Here is a 21,131-nt window from a genome sequence, read left to right on the forward strand (position 1 = left end):
TGCGCTGGGGCCGACTCACCGTGAAGAAGTCACAGAGCGTTATGTGAGGGAAGACCTCGTGGGCCCGGTTCTTCGTGCACTGGCGCTTGCTCTCCCTCCAGAACTCCTGAAGCTGCTCCAGCAGGGGCCCCGTGGGACAAAGGAACAGGGCGTACTCCTGGGGGATGGGATCGTCCAGAGAAGGGTCATTGCGGTGACAACGTAGCCTGTAACAGAGAGCAGGCCGCTGTCGCCAGGAGCTAGAACGCAGGGACCCTCCCCCTGGAGGGCAGCGACTCAGAGGGACAGGCCGTGCTGAGCACATGCGGCACCCACGGCCCCTCTTGGGCGGGACTCAGTGGGCCCAGGGCTGGTGTGGCCACGGAGCGGCTCAGGGGCCGCCCGAGTCTCGGACCCGCGTTAGTCTGATTCCCGCGGGAGAAAGGCGGAGACATGAGAGAAGGTGACAGACGACCTCAGCCCCTGGTCTTCAAACCGTCTTTGGGGTCCAGCCATCTCCTTAGTGTTGAAAACAATTTGCAGAAAAAACTCACAATTTGCTTTTAGCAGACTTCAAAATGAGTGTGAAAGTTAAAAACTACAAAAAGAAATAGACGAAATTCAGGTGGCTGTTATATATTTTCTTTTTCAGAAAGTTACTTTAAGAACAAGGAAGGAGACATGAGATACAACCCCAAATTCAAGTTCATTCTCACTATCAACAAAAACAAGGATGGACACAACCCCAAAGCGCTAGTTTTCTTATCTGTCAAACTAACAAAATGTCTGTGAGAGGATAAAACTCATGCTCAGTTGTGTCAAAGGGGCAGCAAATTTGTATAACCTTTGTATTTACATCAGCAAATTGCCAGGAAGCACCAAGAGGATTAAAATATCCACTTCATTTGAACTCACAATNGTATTCAGAAAGTTACTTTAAGGACAAGGAAGGAGACATGAGATACAACCCCAAATTCAAGTTCATTCTCACTATCAACAAAAACAAGGACGGACACAACCCCAAAGCGCTAGTTTTCTTATCTGTCAAACTAACAAAATGTCTGTGAGAGGATAAAACTCATGCTCAGTTGTGTCAAAGGGGCAGCAAATTTGTATAACCTTTGTATTTACATCAGCAAATTGCCAGGAAGCACCAAGAGGATTAAAATATCCACTTCATTTGAACTCACAATTCTACTTCCAGAAATTTCTCCAAAGGAGAAAGCAAATGGTACAGAGAAAACAGCACGTGTGAAGTGTCTTATTGTATTGTTACAGGTCACGGGAAGGAAACACGAGATAAAGGACGGTAAGTGTATTTATCAGGTGTTCATCAAGAGTCACAGTTTTGAAGAAGTTCTGATGACTCAGAGATATGCCTGAGATGTTAATTGTAAGTTTAGCGGGCAATGTGCCACGACTTAAATACTACTTATGCACTACTTATGCCTTTAAAAAATTTTTTAACATTTATTTATTTTTGAGGGACAGAGAGAGACAAAGCAAGAGCGGGGGTGGGGGTGGGGGGGCGGAGGAAAGGAAGACACAGAATCTGAAGCAGGATGCAGGCTCTGAGCTGTCAGCACACAGCCCGATATGGGGCTCGAACCCACGGACGGGGAGATCATGACCTGAGCCGAAGTCGCACGCCTAACCGTCCCAAGTCTCTTTAAGAGTAAATACAAACACCAACAGAGGGCGCTCTGACCCTTCATCCTGGCTCACTTCCTCCCTGGCACACGTGTACTCTATTGTTTTTTTCTTCTAGAAACCTAAGTAACAGATGCATAGATAACACCCGTGTGTGTTTTCTGTAAATCACAAGCGACTGCTTAAATTATTCTGCAGTTTACATCGTTCCCGTCAGCCATGTTTTTGTGTTTTATTCACATTGACACGCGTACATCTGGTTAAGTGTGTCAGAGTGACCCTTCTGAGGGCTGGGGGTGATATTTCACTCATCCACTCCACTGGAGGACACTTCACTTGGTTTCTTTTTGGAAAATGTCGTGATGCTGTAATCCAGATCTTGGTACATGTTTTTAGGCCCTTTGTCTCCACGACATGTACTTGGGCGTGGAACCGGGTGGTCGGCCGTGATTGCCACCGGAACAGTGGGAGATTGTGCGTGGGCACTTGAAGCTGCCTTCCGTTTTAATGACACCTGAACTTGCACTTCATAGATTAGCCAAGGCCAGCCCACTCCTGGTTGAGCCTCGGGGACCCCACTGCCTCCCTGTGGCTCAGTGGGACTTGCGGTCAGGCTCACCTTCTGTCCCACGAGGAGGGAGCCGTGGCCCGGAAACAGTGGGTTTCGTTCGAAATTCAAATTTGGCAACTGACTTTAGAGTTCGCCTCGCCAGAGGGTTCTGGGTGTTTCTCTTTGTCTGGTAGACAGGCTGCGTGTTTTGTCCTCGGCCTAGAGGCTCTGGGGAAGGAATTAGGTCCCCAGTGGGGACATGCTGGCCACTTGAGATCCACGGTGCACGTTTGCCATCCTGCTCGGGGGCGCGCACCGCAGCGGGTGAGACCTGGTTTGTCACTGAGGTTTCCCAGAGCGGAGCGTGGGGGGAATTCCCGCCTGGGGGCAGAATGATGACATCACGGCACATTCGGGCCGGACTGGGTAGCTGGTTGGTGGCAGAGCCTCTTGGGACCCTGAGCTCCTCATCCCCCCCCCCACCAGCCACCCTGAAGGTGAGATGCCTTAGGGGCCATTCAGGGCCACCAGTAAATTCTCTCCCCATCAGAGGGAGCCTGGGAGAGTGGTGACTCGTATTTTATATCAGAAGAAATAGCTCTTCCCTATTTACTCAACCAATCACGTGGATTTCCTTCTTCTTTGACAGTCACATGTGGCTAAACTCGGATTTTTAAGTGAAGAAAGGCTTGTTCAAGGTTCAGTCTCTTTACTTTGTATTCCTTTTTAAAAACGTGTATTTATTTTTGAGAGAGACAGGGACACAGCACACACGTGAGCGAGCAAGTGGGGAAGGGGCAGAGAGAGAGGGGGACAGAGGATCCAAAGCAGGCTCTGCACTGAGAGCAGAGCCCCACGTGGGGCTGGAACTCACAAACCACGAGATCATGACCTGAGTCAAAGTCCGACGCTTCGTCTACTGAGCCACCCAGGCACTCCTGTTTGCCATTTTGAATGCGGGCTCTTCATTCCCTTTCCTGGGTGCTGGGTGGGCCGTGGGGGCCACTCCCTGCCTGCCCAGGGTGTATGGGTCCCTCCCGGAGCCCGCGCCATCGAGCTCTGGAGGCCCCGGGCAGGGCAGCCACACGCCCTCCCTGCCTGCAGAGGGAGCTGCACTCACCAGTCGGATGCCTCTTCCGCTGTCTTTCTCCCAGTGGCTGCCAGTGCCTTCAGCCTACGAGAGAGCAGACGGGGAGGGGCATTCAGACCCTGCCTTCCCTGCTTCCAGGAGGCATGGGGGAGGCAGGCCTATCGCCCTGTGGGGCCTGGGACCTGGGCGGGCACGAGGGTCCAACTGCTTAGACTTTGAAGCAGGAGGCACTACCCAGGCCTCGGCCCTCCGTGCGGCCTCGCTGTGGTTTCTGCAAATGCAGACCTGCTCACACGCTTCCCCCGCCCCTGCCCATTTTCCTTGAGGGGCTCCTGCCTCCAGCCCTGGGCATGGGGCCCACCCACACCCGCCATCTTGCCTCCCCGGCCCACCCTGTGGGTAAACCCACTCTTGGATCCTCAAGTTGGCCGTGAAGGGCCGGATGGGCCTCCCTGCCGAAGAGAGCAGACCTTTGGAGAAATGGCTCGCATTCTTCCGAGCTTGGCTCAGGGGTCCCTCCTCCAGGACGGTGGGGGGATGTGCAGCCCATCCTGTGTGCCATGCTTCCCCGTCCCCCCACGTATGGCCATCCTGCTTCGTCTATGAGCTCGTGTCTGTTTGCCTCCCCCACCGGCCTGGAGGGTCCCTGAGGCCCAGCCGTGTCCCACTAATCCTTATAACCCAGGACCTACACACATAGGGACCAACCGGAGCCAGACGGAGTGTGGTTGAGGTAACTCACTCACGAGTCCCGCTGGAAATAGTGGGGGGTGGTGAGCAGACCAGCATGGCGCTGCCCAGAGCCACTATTTGGCGACTCCGGATGGGGATGACATTAGTTTAAATCACAGGACACTCTGAGCCTGAGTCCATGTCCAGCTTCCATCGGCCGTAAAGGGTGGGCTTTAGACATGCCAGGAATAGGGCCCCGCCCCACCTCTGCCCGGGTTCTCTGGCCTCAGTATCCCTGGCTGCACCCGAGGGAGGGTGCCCGACGCGGGGTCTAGCACATGGTCCCACTGCCCATTTCGAAGGCCCTCGGTTTATTATCAACATAAAGGCGACTGAGTTCTGATCTGGGTTGGAAAAGAAAAGGGTGAAGCTTCAGAGTGAGAATAGCTCGTTTGCTCAGGGCTTTGTTATGTTTAAGGAAGCCTCGGTCCCCAGTCCGAGGGAATAAGTCTGAAAAATCAGCACCCAGTGTTCCAGCCTTGGCTCATTGCCTCTGGGGACTTTGTCTTTCTCTCTGACAGGCTGGATCCTAAGATTAACGTTTTCTGCACGGGGCACCTTTTCCTCGGGTAAGCAGGATCGATCAGCACTGTTCCGGTTTCTTAACCATCTCCTTTCACTCTCAGACACTGAAGAGATCACCCCTCCGGTGAGTGGTTCCCCCACACCGCTTAGGAATACATTCATCTGGGCGGTGCTCTCTGCCATCCCTTCAGCCTGGCGTCTGAAGTGCCTCACTGTGTCATCTCGGTCCCTGAACCACAAAGAGCCTGCCCAAACTCCTCCAAACCCCCCAAATTTGGGGGGGGGGCAGGAACGCATGGCTTCTGACTTTCACAAATTTTAGGGTCCCTCCACCAGCCAGCCAGCACAGTTTGAGTCTAAAAGAGCAAAGATCATGTCATTTAAAAAAGCAGAGAAGGGCTGTATTGTGAGAGCGTGTCTCCCTTGGCAAGTGTACCCCTTCGGCAGGAAGTCACTGCTCTGAGCTGCCTGCAGTTCTGTGGCAGAGGCAGAAGCGTCTCTGGGCCGGGAGCCCATGCCCAGCGGCCGGCGGGACAGTACTCACGCGGTGTGTACCGGGAAGCCCATTCCCAGCAGGGGCTCCAGGAGCGAGGGCGTGCCGCGGACCTTGAGCTTGTTGGAGACCTTTGCATAGAGCTGCGTCTCCCCGGCTGCCATCTCTTCCTGCCTGTGGACAGAAATGAATAGATAAAGCCAGAGAGAGGCACACACAGGCAAGGCTGAGGGTGTGAAGAAAAACCTCAAGCCCTTTTTGATCTCTCTGACAAAAGCTAATATCCTGTTTGCATGAGATGTCGGTTTTCAGAACTCTCTCTGCAGGGTGCTGGGCGCAGCGTCCACCGGCTCTGTTTCCACACGGGGTTTGCGGTCCGGAGGTCCAGCCCAGCCCCTGCTCGAGATTAGCCACTGACTCCGTTCTCCACTGGTGCCACCGGCCACAGACCCAGGGCGACCCCAAGCCTCCTTGCCTGCAAACGAGACGTTAAACTACACTCCATCTACTGTCCCTGTGAGCTCTGACATGTTTGGTTCTTGTAATTATTCATCGACTCTGTTTTTGATTTTAGAATCTTTTGAAGTTTAATGGGCGTGCCGAAAAGTTGACAAATCCTACGTGCGAGTCAGTGAAACTCCATCCAGGGAGCTCACACACCTAATTCCCTCAGGACCAAACAATAAAACAAGGGTCCTCAACCTGGGGGATTTGGGCCCCATCCCCAGGGACCGTTGGCAACATCTGCAGATGCTTCTGAGGGTCCCCGTTGGAGGAGGGGATGTTTGCTACGGCATCTTTCACGTCGAGGACAGGAATGTAGCGGGCGCACCCCAGAGCAAAGAGGGACCCGGCCCAAAATATCAAGAGTGCCAAGGTTGAGAACATGTGCTATGGACCACAACCAGAGCACCGCTGCCCCCAGCACCCCTCCCCTCAACTCCTAGTTATTGTTTCCCTCCCCCCAAGAAGGTAAGTTCCATGCTCACGTGTACATTGATTTTGGCTATTTTTGAATTTTGCATAAATAGAACCATAGAGCATATAGCCTTTTGTGTGTAATTTCTTTTGCCCCAAACTATGTGTTTGAAATGTACCCACGTGATTGCTGGTAGCGTGCTTCGTTTGCTGCATTGCTGTGTATTTTTCTATCCAAAAAGTGAAACATAATTTACCTCTCCATGTCTCTGTTGGTACATTGTTTGGGTGGTTTTCAGGTGTCTTGCTACAGTGGACATTCTTGTGTATATGCCTTTTTGTGCCTGATTTATGTTATTGACGTCAGGTACACATCTAGGATTGGGGTTTTTAGGTCATAGGATACATATGTACTTCATTAGTAACTACCAAGAAGTTTTACAAAAAGGTGGTTCCCATTTGCTCTCTTAGCAGTGGGTTAGGGTACGGTTCACCGACATTCTTCTACTGTCCATCTTTTTAGCCTTAGCCAATCCGGGGCTGCGGAGTGGTGTCTCGTTGTGGTTCTAATTTGCATTTTCCCAAATGGCAATGACATTGAGCATCATGAGACAGGCTCTTGGCCATTTGAATAACCTCTTTGGGGAAGGGCCCACTTAAATCTTCTGCCTTTTAAAAATTGGATTGTCAGTTTTTCTTATCAATTTGTGGGAGATAATAAGTCTCTGGAGATAATAAGTCTTTCATTGGGTGTGCTTAACGGCAATGACTTTTTCTAGGCTGTGGTTTGCCTTTTTAATCTCTTAATGTCTTTGGGTGAAATGAAATCTCCTCATTTGAATGAAAAGTAATTTATCAGTTTTTCAAGTTAGAACATTCTGCTTCCTGTTCAAGACATCATTGTTAACCCAGCATTGATGAAGATATTCCCCTGTGTTTTCTTCTTGAAGTTTACTATTTTCACTGTTTACATTTAGCTGTTTGATCCATTTGAATACATTCCATGTATGGTGTGAGGTAGGGGTAAGTGTTCATTTATTTCCCCACACCTGTTTTCACTGCAGGACCATCCATTGTCCAATGCATCACAGTGGGTGTTTTTTCTAAATCAGGTGACTGAATATATATTAGCCTGTTTTTACTCTCTTCCTTTCTTTTGTTTGATTTGTTCATTTTTGTGCTCATACTACAGTGGCTTTCATTACCATGGTGTTAATTCCTCTGATTTTGTCTTCTTCAAGATGGTCTTCATTCCTCTAGGACCATTGATTTTTTTATATAAATTTAAAAATTAGATTGCCACAGTGTGCCATTGGAGACTGCAGAAATATATGTGGTCATTTACTTTTCAACAAAAGGCCAATGTAATTCAGTAAAGGAAAAGATAGTATTCTCAACAAATGAGGCTGGAAAACTGCATATTGATATGGGAAAATATGAGGCTTACTTCACATCATGCACACAGCTTAGCTCAAAATGTATGATGGGACTAAATGTAAAAGCTAAAACTACAAAAATTCTAAAAGAGCACCTGGGAGAAAACTCTTTGCTATGCTGGGGTTTGCAAAGCTTCATTAAAGAGTTGTAAAAGAAGAAAATTGGTAAGTTGCGTTTCGTCAAAATTGAAAACTTCTGGGGCACCTGGGTGGCTCAGTTGTTTGAGCGACTGACTCTTGGTTTGGTCCAGGTAATGATCTCATGATTTTGTGGGTTTGAGCCCTGCATCGGGCTCTGTGCTGACAGAGTAGAGACAGCTTGGAATTCACTCTCCCTCTCTCTCTACCCCTCCCTCACTTGTGCTCTCTCTGTCTCTCAAAATAAAAAAATGAACTTTAAAAAAAATGGAAAACTTCTGCTTTTTGAAAGATGCTATAAGGAAAATTGAAATGTAAGTCTGGGGGTAAATACCACCATATATATCAGACAAAGGGCTTGTATCCAGAATTTATAGAACATAACATAATTGTGTATATGTACATTCTTTTAATCAGTAATAAGAAAACAAAAAATCCAACTTAAAATAGGCAAAAAGTTCTAAATGGGACACTTAACAAAAGGAGCTACATGAATGGCTAATGAGGGACATGAAAAGATATTTAACTTCATTATTCATCAGGGAACTATAAATTAAAGCCTCAGTGTGATACCACAATACATTTACCAGAAGAGCAAAAATGGACAAGATTGACAATACTAAATTTTGACAGTGCTGGGGGATAATTGGAACTTTTATTTATTGTTTGACCATTTTGGAAAATATTCTGACAGTTTCTTCTACAGTTCAACATCCATTTGCTATATGACAGACTTACTCTGAGCTGCCTACCAAGGAGAAATGAAAATGCGTGACCATACAAAGACTTGTGTGTGAATGTCCTTGACGGCTGGATTCACGTTGGACCCAAACTAGAAAGAACCCAAATGTCTATCAACTGGTGAATGCATACCTAAATTATGGTTTACTCAATCATGAATTATGGTATATTCAAAGTATGGTATACTTCAAAATTATGACATATTCAAAAATGTCAATATTCATAAACTTTATTTCTCCTGCTTGCTATATCGTTCTGGCAAAGACTTCCAGTGCCATGGTGAATAAAAGGGGCTCTTGGGACAGGTACCCTTCATCAGATTAAATGAATTTTTTCCACTCCTAGTTCACTGAGGTATTTTTAAAAATTCATTAACAGATACTGAATTTTAGCAAAGGCTTTTTCTGCATCTATTAAGATGATCATGCTGTTTTCCTTCTTTGTTCAGTGAATGAGGTAGCTTGCGACAGTTCACTTTTGAGTGTTAAATCACCTTGGGTTTCTAAGATGCAACCTTGATCGTATTATGCTATGTTTTGTATATATTGCTGGATTCCATTAGTTAATGCCTTGTTTAGAATTTTTTTGCATCAGTGTCTGTGAATTAGCTTGGCCCGTTGTTTTCCTTTCTTACAATTTCCTTCTCCAGTGTTGGTGTCAGTAGAATGATCAGCTCATTCTCATGTTCTTGGGACTTCCTGGCCATAACACTGAATGTTGCCACTCAAGGAACCCCCTCAATCCCAGGCAGACAAGGGCACAAGGTCACCCGAAGTGTCAGTGTTATTCTGGCCTCATAAATGAGTTGGGAAATGGGGCTGAGCCTGTGGAGGGGCTCAGTCGGTTGAGTGTCCGGCTTTGGCTCAGGTCATGATCTCTTGGACCATGAGTGGGTTCGAGCCCCACAGTGGGCTCTGTGCTGACAGCTCAGGGCCTGGAGCTGCTTCAGATTCTGTGTCTTCCTCTCTCACTGCCCCTCCCCCGCTCATGCTCTGTCTCTCAGAAATAAATAAAGGTTAAAAAAATAAATGAGTTGGGGATGAGCACTGGGTGTTATATGGAAACCAATTTGACAATAAACTATTTGTAAAAAATAAAATAAAATAAAATAAATGAGTTGGGAACTATTTCCTCTTTTCCATTCTCTGAATTTTTTTTTAAAGATTGGTGTAATTTCTTTCTTAAATGTTTGAAAAGATTTATCAGCAAAGTCATCTGGGTGTAGAATTTCCTTGGAAAATTTTAAATTATGGATTTAATTTATTTAACAGATACAGGAGTATTCTTCTTGTATTGGTTTCATTAAGCTGTTTTTCAAGGAATTTGACCATTTTATCTAAGTTGTCTAATTTCCTGGCATAGTTGGCCAGAGTTTTAAAAATTTCAATTTTGTTGCATGGTTTTCTGTGTAGAGGTCTTGCAGTATTTGTTAGATTATTCGTAGGTATTTGATTATTTTTGATGCCACTATAAATTATCTTTTTATTTATTTTTAATTTTTTTTAATGTATTTTTGAGAGAGACAGAGCATGAACAGGGAGGGTCAGAGAGAGAGGGAGACACAGAATCTGAAGCAGGCTCCAGGCTCTGAGCTGTCAGCACAGAGTCTGACACGGGCTCGAACCCATGAATCATGAGATCATGACCTGAGCCAAAGTCAGACACTCAATCAACTGAGCCACCCAGGCGCCCCTAAATTATCTTTTTAAAATTTCGTGTTCATACTCTTTCTTGCTGGGAAATCAAAACATTATTCCTTTTTACATTATTTTGCTTTGAACTTATATGTGATTTTATGTCTTGCTTGATTTCCTTATTAATTCTAATAATCTCTAGAATTTTAAAAACATTGTATGTACAGGGGTGCCTGGGTGGCGTAGTCGGTTGAGCGTCCGACTTTCGCTTAGGTCATGATCTCGCGGTTCGTGGGTTCGGGCCCCTCGTCGGGCTCTGCGCTGACTGCCAGCTCAGAGCCTGGAGCCTGTTTNAAATATTTAAAAAAAAACATTGTATGTACAAAAATAATTGTGAACAGCAATATTTTTCTTTCTTCTTACTTTCTTACATATTCTTTTCTTTTAAATGTTCTTTTTTATTTCTCTTTTTTCTTTTCTTCTTTTTTCCTCCTCCGCCATTTCTTTCTTCCATTCCTCTTCCTCCTTCTCCTTCTTCTTTCTATTCCTCTTCTTTTTCTTCTTTTATTGAACTGGAGTGAACTCCAAATGTTGAATAGATACGGAATATATCAATATAGTGCACCTCCCTGTATTGGTCTCCATTTCAGAGGAAAAAGTTTCAGTATTTCACATGAAAGTTTTAATTATATTGTTAAATATCTTTTTGCTTTGAGGAATCCAAAGATAAAATAATTTCATAATTAAAATGAGTTAAATATCTTAAATTTAAAAGCCTCAAAGTAGACAAAGCTTGTTATCCAGAAGAAAGAAAAAGCAGATTTGGGGTCTGAAATATAGCCTCTACTCAAATACAGTTTTCTTTTCTTTTTTTAAATTAAAAATATTTTTTTAAATTTTATTTCTGAGAGAGACAGCGTGAGCAGGGGAGGGTCAGAGAGAGAAGGAGATACAGAATCTGAAACGGGCTCCAGGCTCTGAGCTGTCAGCACAGAGCCCGATGCAGGGCTTGAACCCATGAACCACGAGATCACGACCTGAGCCGAAGTCAGATGCTTAACCGATTGAACCACCCAGACGCCCCTATTTTTCTTTCCTTAATAGTAAACCACTTTTTGAGCAATTGTGCTTATATCATATTAAAATATAAATTTCTCTTAAAAAATCTTATTTGGGTAAGTCAGGAGAGGCCCTCTCAAGCCTAATCTCTTTTTCTTACCTTGAAAAGTTATCTTCCAAGACCAACAGCAAAGGACTTGGTCCTTGATGGACAGTTTTCCTGTGTCTTGCCCTCAAAGCCATCCTTCTCTCCCAAGGTGGAGGCTGAGACCATGCTCGGACCTCAAGCTGTGTGCAAATGGTTACAAAAGCTTCATAGCCTCAGGGTAGGGGGCTCCTTCTCAGACCTCCCAACCAAGACCAGCAAAACACGGCTTGGTGAATATCCGATGCCAGCCCTAGGGGTGATAATTTCTATGTCCTCTGATTTTATTTTGAGTTTGATGGGATTGATTTGCAGGTAAACTTTCTGAGAGGTGGGGGAAGTTCAGCCACCATCATGGGTCATCTCCCTGCGGAACCTCGGCAAACTGACTCCACTTAACACACATGCCAAGATGTCCACATGTTAATATATTCATGTGACATATGTGAGCTCATGATTGCTTTTGGCTTTTCTTCGTGTCTACTACTGACCTAGTTCCACCACCTAGTTTATGATCAGCTCATCCGTGTGCCTGGAGCCCCGTCACATGCTCATCATTGTGCCGGGCGCCGTGAGAGTACATTCTAGACTCTGTCCTCTAGAGTTTTGTTACACAAGAACACTATCTACAGCAACTCAGGCAAAAACGAGGAAAGAATGAAGTTCTAAGTGTCCTGTCCCTGTCTTTGAGGGCAAAGGTTTGTTCAAGGACTAGAGGCAGTAGTTAGAAAAGATGTAAACGGAGGGAAGGATGAGCTTGAAGGATTCCCAGTCTTAAATCCCAAAACACTGAGAGGTGTGGGCAGAAAAACAAGACTGAATTTAACCACGATTAGCTGAATGTATTTCTTTGCCAGTGGCAAATCCTGCCAACGATACCTTTAAAATCCATCCCAAATCCAGCCTTTGTACCACCAGCATCCTGGTCCAAGTCATGGCCATGGTGACCCAGGTTTTCAGTAGCTTCGTCCCGGCTTTCTGTGAATCCACCTCTGACTGTGTACTTCTTGCACATGTGTAGACCCGACTTTGCCCTGCTCAGCTCTTTGGTGCGTTTCCATCTCACAGAAACCAAGCCCGGCTCCTCCCAATGGCCCAGGCCCCCAGCGGTCTGCCGATCTCCGAGCACACAGGTTTTCTTGGGGTTCTTCACACATCCCCAGTTCATCCCTCCAGGCCTTGGAGCTGATGGTGCTTGGAATAATCTCAGCTCATAAGACCAACTTTATCCCATCACTGAGGTCTTGGCTAGAACACCACTTCTTCCTGGGAGTCTTCCTCCACCACGCTGCCTCAGCCTCTCCCAGCCTCATCTCATTCTAGCATTTGTCATCACCTGGGACCACAGGTGAGTGCTTTGTCCCCTCTGCCATCTGCTCTGAGTCTAGATGCCTGGCTCATGGCAGATGGCCCGTAAATATTAGGTGAAAAAGTGAATGCTCGATTCACACCCAGCTCTACTCCACTAGACTTCCAAAGGGGCTCGGTCCCCAGCCCACAGCGGCAGGGCTATGTTCTCTCTTGATAAAGCATCTTAAAGCTGTATTGCGTGCAGAAACCCCTTGGGATTCAGAGCCCCCCCCCTGCCCCCAGAAGAGAGTGTGAAGTGTCTCTATAGAGTGCTGTGTGAGAACACGCTCGGTCTCCCTCTCTTTTGTCTGCAGAGCAGCTGTGAGTCTAAACTCAGACCCAGTCACATGGAGGAATAGAAACCCCCACCAAGGGGTTTTGCTCAGCACTGGGCAGGACCTATCTGTTATTTTATAAAAGGAGTGTCTGTGTTCCGAAGGCTCTCTTCTGTGAAGTTTCTGAAAAGGTTTGCTTACCTTACTTACCAATTAAAGGCAAGTCACATTTTCCCCCTCCCCGATCTCTGCAGTCATACCACCAACGGCCATTTGATAGCCACAGCCAGATTGGGTTACACAGATGCCCGCGATAATGCCATTCGCTGTGATGATTGAGTCGACCAGGCTGGGTGACTTGGTGGAAGGAAGTATTTCCCGATTGGACTAACCTGTTGGCAGCCTGCTCACCATCACGCTTGCTTTTATGATGAAAAAGGCAAATATTTCTGCTCTTAATGATGGCGGCTCCAGAAATGGTGAGTAACCTGGGTGGGTGGGGGGTAGGGAAAGAAGTATCTTCTCTCAACGTTTCTCAGGGTTCTGAAACCGACCGATGATGACCAGTTTGGGAAGGGACTTCTGTGCCCAGGTTCAAGGTTTCAGAAAGCATTTTGCCATTTCTTCTGATTGTGGTCATGAAGTTAAGCTGTGTACTTTGCCACGTGCCGATGGTACACAGCAAGAAACGGCAAGAATCAAAGGCACAAACGCTGGATGTGAATTTTTTAGTTTTCTACGGTACCCTTCAAAGCCACTCTTGAGATGGAAATGAAACCAATGTTTTTGGTGCATAACTCCTGCTAAGATTTTCCCAATGCATGTGAAACAGCAGGAAGGCAAAGTTCGTGTTAAATGGCTTCATAGTTTCTTTTTGAACTCAGACATTGCCTCCAGTGAACAGAAGGAAAATAAAAATGGGTGATTTGTCTGCACTTATGTGCCCGTTGGAACCTCTTTTGAGGAAACAGGTTCCCAGAGAAGTCATGCCTGACTGATACTTGGGAGGGTGAGCTGAGAGTTAGTTGGGAACATTCCGCCATTTTATTGCTCACTCCGCCCCTCTTAGAGTTGCGGGAATGACTTCCAGAGGCTTCTGACCTCTCTGGCTTTGTGATAGGTGCAATTCTCTTGGAGGAAACAGAGCCCCAGTGTGGCTCTGTGTGCAAGCCAGCGGTCCCCGGCCACTCCTCCCTTTGCTGGGTGGGGAACTGGGCATCCAGAGGGCATGGATACTTTCATCCTTAACTAGGTCATGTTCGCGTGAGCCGGGAAAGGGCTGTGTTTACAGGAAACTACAAGTACGGTGGGTGAGTGTCCCTTCCCCAGTGCCATCTGCATTTTTGGGGTGCGGACATTATGTGAGTATAAAAAACTTGGTTGTGTTTATGAGAGGTGTCGCACAGGTGCTGGCAAAGGGTTGGGTTTACGTGGGACAAAGAACAAAGACAAGAGAAGGAAAGTGCTTTGAAGGTGATTTGTCTCCTGAAAAATACTGGTGCAGTAATTTCTAACTCGTAAAATGACATATCTCTAAAGATGGCTAGTCAGTTGATTTAAAGATTGGTCAAATACATGATGAGAAAGTCATTATTTTAGTGGAATTAAGTTCATAGTTTTTCACAAACTGGAAGTTTCTCTGTTACCTGCTGTGGCTTAGGGAAAAAATGCGTTCTCATTGGACAAATAGTTTTGATTAATCAGGTACTGAATGTGCATTATGTGGACGGTTAGATTTCAAAGATTTAACTTGTCAAAGATGCGTTTGATGCTAAAACTATAAACAGGGAAGCAAACGCTTTTTGCTCTTCCTGGCGAAGGAGGTGGAGGCGGACGTGGAGCCGAATCTCAGAGGTCCTGAAATAGTCACCATGGGGGAAAATGACCCACCCGCGGCTGAGGCCCCCTTCTCCTTCAGATCGCTTTTTGGACTTGACGATTTGAAAATAAGCCCTGTTGCACCAGGTAGGTGGAACCAGGTGTGATTTCTGGGGAAGTGTCCCCAGAGCCTCCCTGTGGGGACATACCCCACCAGGATTTCTCACACCCACAAGCTGGATGCTTGTGTTTCCCTGGGTTTACAGAACCCAGAGGGGGTTACAGAATGCCAGAGGGGGGCATTAGAGAGGGCGTCCCCTTGTTCAGCCCTTACCAGCTCCCGGAGAGAGAAGTTTGCATTCTCTGGATGGAGGTTTTCAGAAACTGAGGCTCCAGTTGCCCCTGGGAGTTGGGGGTCAAGTCCTGCCAGGAAATCTCTGAGCCTTCCCCCGCCCCCCCCATAGAAAGTCCTGAGAACCAGGGCTCACCAGCTCTTCCGAGAAACTTAAAATAAGCTGGGCATTGTTGAAGGTATTCGATGCCCAGATAAGAACCCAACTGCAGGAGACAGGAGCCGCTCTGAGCAACAAGGAAGGAGAGCTGGTTTTGAAAAGAGGTCACAAATGCAGGACTTGCCACTGAGCCGTGGCTCACTGGTCCTGGGTCCTGCCAGGGGTGCTGACCTCTGGGACCAGAAAGGGGGACGCCGGGGGCTCTGGCTGAGGTTCCAGAAAGCACGGAGTGGTGGCTGCCCTAATGATTCTTTTTAAACCTTCTGGACAATTGTAGTTGGGAGGTGGTGGAGAAGACGGAAGGTAGGACAGGTTTAAAAATACAGCTCAAAAAGTTAGCAAAAATATAAGCTTAAAAAATACCATATCACCTGATTCCCCACGATATATCATGTCTGCCTTCGTTCTCTTCCTGTCCTTGCTGATGAGTACACATTCGTGCACAGTACGGCTATAGTCAGGCGTTTTTCCATGTGTGACTTGGTTTTTCTAAATGTCTTTTGTTTATAACATCCCAACATCCCATCAAGTAGATGTTTAATTTACATGTTTTTTAAAATCATCATTTGACATACAATTGTTTCTAATATTTTTATAGAATGCATAGTATGAGCATGAATAACACTATACATGGTCACCTATGCTTATTTTTGATTACTTCTTCATGATTAATTCCTAGGGATAGGAATTTAGTAGTGCTTTTAAAAAAATGAGCAATGTACTTGTTCATTATAGAAATTTAGAAAACACAGTTAATCAAAAATATTTTTTTAATTGCCTACAATTTTATCATTACTCAGAGATAACCCTATCTGTGCTTTAGTATTAGATTTCTTGCCTTTTTCTGTTCAACATATCAGCATTTTCCTTGGAAGTGACATATGCAATTTTGAAGGCTCCCCCCTCCAAACGAAACAATATTTTGTTCTTTCCATGGCACTAAATAACTAAATATTCTTTAGGTGTTGGCAAGCTATGGCCCATGGACCAAATCTGGCCCGCTACTTGTTTTTATAAATAAAGTTTTATTGGAACACAGACACATGCATTTATTCACCTTTTGTCTATGGCTGCCTTCGTGCCATAGTAGAGTTGAGTAGCTGCAACAGACACTATGTGGTACATAAAGTTTAAAATATTTAGTATCTGGCCTTTTACAGTAGACGTTCGCCAATCCCCTTTCCCTATCGTGTAACTAACTCCCTACGTTCTGTCACCAATTCCTTCTGATGCACATTCAGGCTGTTTCCCATGCATCAGTATTACACACGCTGCCTCTTTAAGTGTCCATGTTGGTAGAAACTTGTGTACATCAAGGATGACATCTCAAGATAAAATCTTGGAAGTGGTTTTACTATGTCAAAAATTCCATCCATGTTTAAGCCCTTTGGTTCATATTTCCAACTTGAACTCTCAAAAGTTACACAATGTATATGCCTATTGATTGTAAGCGGAGGCCCATTCTTTTCACTTTGGACGGCAGTGGGGATATAATGATAATAATAATTAATAATAGTAACAACAGTAATAATAAATATTGCCCGGTTGATATGCAGTTACATTTAATTTGCACTTTCTCAGATTTCCAGAGAGATTGAAGGTTTTTGTTCATGCTTTTTGATGATTTGCATTTCTTCTCTGGAGAGGTGCTCTGCATTTTGGTTTTTATTCCCGGCATGCTCTCAAAGACAGAGCAAGGAGGGGAGCCGGGCCCCGGTACCGCCCACAGGGCACCGCGGCGAGGGCACTGTAAAGGGGGAAACGTGAACAGATACAAGCGTTCTAAATGAACAGTAATCTTTGAATCTCCAATGCGGACTAATTTCCTAAATCTAACTCTTAGACACAGGATAACTGGAAGTGTAAGAGGTCATTCTTGGGGTTCCTCCTGGTTTTTATTTTATTACTTTTTTAAAATTATTNAACTAAGCCACCCAGGTGCCCCCCCCTCCTGGTTTTTAAAGTGTAAATGGAGAGGGGGCGTTCAGTAAGGGACTTAGTAATTTGGTGCAGGCTTCTGGGGGTGAGAAGGGGTTGGGGGGAAGTCTGCTCTACTAACTGGAGACCACAGATGGGTTGCCCTGAAAGGAATTGATCTCCCCTGCGGAGATGAGACAGCCTCCATTATCACGATGTCATTCATCCATTCATCCATTCAGTCTACTGACACAGTTGACTGTTGAACAGCACAGGGGCGGGATTAGGTGGCTGGCTCCCTGCAAGGTCAAAAATCCACGTATAACTTTTGGCTCCCCCAAGACTTGACTACCGATAGCCTACCGTTGACCAGAAAAGCCTTGCTGATCACATAAACACTCACTTAACAAGTATTTTGTATGTTACGTGTATTATACACTGTGTTCTTACAACAAAGTAAGCTCAAGAAGAGGAAGTGTGATTTAGGAAAATCATAAGGAAGAGAAAATACACTGAAGTCACTGTCCTATAAAAACTCCATGTACATGGGGTGCCCCGGGGGCTCAGTCGGTTAAGTGCCCAACTTTGGCTCAGGTCATGATCTCATGGTTCATGGGTTCGAGCCCCGCATCAGGCTCTGTGCTGACAGCTCAGAGCCTGGAGCTACTTCAGAGTCTGTGTATCCCTCTCTCTCTGACCCTCCCCTGCTCTCTCTCTCTCTCTCAGAAATAAATAAAACATTTAAAAAAAAAAACCAACTCCACATGCAGTTCAAGCCCACATTGTTCAAGGGTCTGCTGTATTGATCAAGGGCCACTGCGCCGGGTGTCTGTCCAGGCTCTGAGAGCACGGCTGCAGAGCAAAACCGCCTGCTCGTTGCGGCCAAAACAAAGACCTTGCCCTCTGCCCCCACCCCCTTGCTCTGTATCCTTCAAGCCACGAAGTGTGTATCTCTCTTCACTCCCCTCCATTTCTTTCTTCTTCCCATTCCTTCTCTTACTTTCCTCTCCCTCTCCTCCTTTCCCACCTCTTCCTCCCCATTTTTGTCTTTAAGTTCTTTTTTGAGGCAGCCTAGAATGACATCGACCATTTTACGAGCACGCTCTTTATTGCCAGAGAGTGATGCCGTGGGTGTCCAAAGACAGGCAGGGGGAGATCTTTGTGGCTTTTCCGTGGAAGATCCCTCAGCTCAACATCTCCCAGACTAGGGAGAGAGAGCAAGGGACTGTCGCGAGTAGCCGTGTGCTGTGAGGAAGGCTGTCTCCCCTTTCTGCACTCGCCCCTCCCCCAGTTTAAGTGGGGACCACTCGGGCATAGGTGTGTTTTCAGGATTGGTGAGATCGTTCACATGAAGTGGCCCATTCTCTTCGGAGTAAAGGCGCCAGGCGCTGATGGAAATCCACCTGGTCACTCAGAGGCTTGAGCTTTTGGCATCATTAACGCTTGTAGAGAGCATCTTCTTTTCCATCCAATCTGCCTGGTTCTTTGGGCAAGAACTGGGGCCGTCTGGGGTCTGCAAGCTAAGAAGTCAGGCTGCCCAGTTTGCTGGACGCTGGCGGGAAACAAGAGACTCCTGGATCTGACACAGAGGACTTTATTACTCCCCACACAACAGCATGTGCGTTCTGTTTGAGTCCGTTACTCTTGGCCACCAAGTCCCATGCGGGTGACGTGGAACAGCCCAGGTATACGCCACATGCCTAGGGGGTCTGCATCACATCACGAAGCCCAGAGGCTTTTATAAAGGACTTCAAGCAGACCTGCCCACACTTTCCCCCGTGTGTTAAGCCTGCTCCGTGCTCTCTGTCTCCTAAGGCCACTTGCTCTGCCAGCATCCTCAGAGAGATGGTCATCATCTGGTGACCCTCTCAGAGGTCCCAGCTCCCCCTGCCTTCTAAGTCCCCTGTTTGGGTTTGACACATCACTGTCTTCTCTGGGGAAACTGTTCTGGGGACTCAGGCTCCATTCCCCTCTGCACTCGTTTCCTACAGCTGTGGAGACAAGGCACACAAACCAGGTGGGTTAAAAGGACAGAGTCTAGGGGCACCTGGGTGGCTCAGTCGGTTAAGNTGGGGGGGGCAGGGATGTGCTCTCTCTGAACCCCATGGGGAAACCTTCCTTGCTTCTTCCCGGCTTCTGTGTTTGCTGGTAATCTTTGGGGCTCCTTGGCTTGTAGGTTCATCGCCCCAATCTCTGCCTGGATCTTCCCATGGGGCCCTGCCTGTGCGTCTTCACACCCTTTCCTTCTGTGCATGTCTGCTTCTGTGTTCAAATGTCCCCCTTTCAAAGGACACCAGTCAGATTAGATTAGACCCACACAATTTTATTTTAATTTGTAAACACTTTTTTATTTATTTTGAGAGAGACAGAGACAGTGTAAGCTGGGGAGGCACTGAGAGAGAGAGAGAGAGAGAAAATCCCAAGCCGGCTCCGCACTGTCAGCACAGAGCCCGATTCGGGGCTCTAACCCACAAAACCGTGAGATCGTGACCTGAGCTAAAACTGAGAGCTGGACGCTTAACCGATTGAGCCCCCAGTTGCCCCGACTTTGTTTTAATTTGATGACCTCCTGTAAAAACTCCATCTCCAAATAAGATGATATTCGGAGGTAATAGGGGTTCAGCGTCAACACAGCCGGGGCTGAGGGGTGCACAATTCAGCCCTAACGCCGTCCCCTAACCCACGATGGACACAACCGGGCTGAGGGTGGAGAGCGTGGGGCCGAGCCTCTGGACAAAGTGTCCCGGGGTAGGTGGCCACTTGCTTTGGGCCGGAACATTCTCTGCTCTCGGGGGAGGGGGAGTAGACAGCTAAATTTTAAGTTTTATTTTACTGAAATCCTCTGCTCTGTGGCTTCCTGCTCTGGCCCCAACTTTCGATTTTTCAGACGCGGATGCTGTTGCCGCACAGATACTGTCCCTCCTGCCACTGAAGTTCTTTCCAATCATCGTCATCGGGATCATTGCGCTGATATTAGCACTGGCCATTGGTCTGGGCAGTGAGTACGATTCATTATTTAGCAGGCTCTCAAATGCCTATTCAGGCATTTAAACTTTGATGAGTCCCCCCGAGGCCCCCGCCCCCAGCTCACGCCACTCAGCCTTAATTACTGGAGGCAAACGTCTTTTGGGTTTGCTGACTTTGAGTTTTAGTTGCCTGCATGAGTGCGAAGCCAGCCTGGGGCCCAGCAGGGGCTGCTGGCCACGCTCGGGGCTTTGTCACCAAGGAGCCTGCCCAGTTAGAAGTGTCGAAAGGCGGCTGATGAAATGGAATCCCGCGGGCAGGAGGGGGTGCGGGCCGAGAGGAGAAGACAAGGGGGCCATTCATGGCGGGCCGGGCGTACCTGCTATTTTTAAAATCAGGTTCATGTGGCTTTTGAGACAGTGAGCCACTTGGATGGGCTCTGATAGGGAACACTATCTCATTTGCTCTTTCAAATCGCCGGCCCGCCTGCTCGATGGTGTGGTCCGCGGCCCCCTTTCTTCTTGTCCGGTAGACGGGGCCGCGGGGTCCTCCCTGGAGCTCCTTGCTCAGAGGGCTCAGCCCGTAGGCCGGCAGCCAGGCCCCTTCTCTCTTGACCTTGAGCCCCCACATTGTGGCCCCAGGCCACATAGTGAGACGAGGGTGGTGCAGCAGCCCCGCCCTCGGGAATTTGGAACAGAAACTGGGCTGAGGGAAACCGGCTGCAATTTCAATGCGGGTTTCATTATTGATGGCCAAGCTCAAGGCCACGTGGCCGGTGGCCGGTGGCCGGTTGTCCGTGTTGTGCACTGAAGAAGCTCTTCCTTGACACACCTGTCTTCTCCTTTCCTCAGTCCACTTCGACTGCTCTGGAAAGTACAGGTGTCGCTCATCTTTCAAGTGCATTGAGCTGACGGCTCGATGCGACGGGGTCTCTGACTGCAGGGACGCGGAAGATGAGTACCGCTGCGGTAAGGCCACGCTCTTCCCCGTGGAAGCGCCACTCAGCCCCGACCTTCCCCATCTGGGAGGTGGGTCCGGGTCCGTGCCACTGTCGGGGCTCAGCCTTAACTGGGATCTAACAGGCATTCTTCCCCAGGGCTTGCTGAGCTGGGACAGGGGGGCTGAGATCTGGGGCTGAGACGCAGCCGGGGGGACAAAGGAGCAGTAAGAAGGGAGCTGGGGGGCCAGGCATGCCCTCGGGGGGA

General features: G+C 47.4%; 2 protein-coding genes across 4 annotated transcripts in view; one reads left to right on the forward strand and one right to left on the reverse strand.

Moving 5' to 3' along the window:
• The window catches only part of UBASH3A (ubiquitin associated and SH3 domain containing A), a 39,540-nt gene extending 34,353 nt beyond the window's left edge, over positions 1 to 5,187 (reverse strand). For both annotated transcript variants that reach the window (XM_077755453.1, XM_077755454.1), the window contains exons 1-3: positions 5,071 to 5,187; positions 3,300 to 3,353; positions 20 to 206 (exon numbers count right to left, since the gene is read on the reverse strand). In XM_077755453.1, coding sequence (XP_077611579.1) covers positions 20 to 206; positions 3,300 to 3,353; positions 5,071 to 5,183 — 354 coding nt within the window. In that variant the 5' untranslated portion in view covers positions 5,184 to 5,187. The remainder of the gene's footprint in view (positions 1 to 19; positions 207 to 3,299; positions 3,354 to 5,070) is intronic.
• A 9,384-nt stretch (positions 5,188 to 14,571) lies between these two features.
• Positions 14,572 to 21,131, forward strand: part of TMPRSS3 (transmembrane serine protease 3) — a 22,004-nt gene continuing 15,444 nt past the window's right edge. Inside the window, exons 1-3 of one of the 2 annotated variants that reach the window (XM_077755339.1) lie at positions 14,572 to 14,680; positions 19,850 to 19,960; positions 20,778 to 20,894. In XM_077755339.1, coding sequence (XP_077611465.1) covers positions 14,587 to 14,680; positions 19,850 to 19,960; positions 20,778 to 20,894 — 322 coding nt within the window. In that variant the 5' untranslated portion in view covers positions 14,572 to 14,586. The remainder of the gene's footprint in view (positions 14,681 to 19,849; positions 19,961 to 20,777; positions 20,895 to 21,131) is intronic. The other variant, XM_077755340.1, reaches the window with a different exon arrangement.

Source organism: Crocuta crocuta, unplaced genomic scaffold (assembly GCF_008692635.1).
Source record: "Crocuta crocuta isolate KB4526 unplaced genomic scaffold, BGI_CrCroc_1.0 scaffold675, whole genome shotgun sequence".
Taxonomy (NCBI): domain Eukaryota; kingdom Metazoa; phylum Chordata; class Mammalia; order Carnivora; family Hyaenidae; genus Crocuta; species Crocuta crocuta.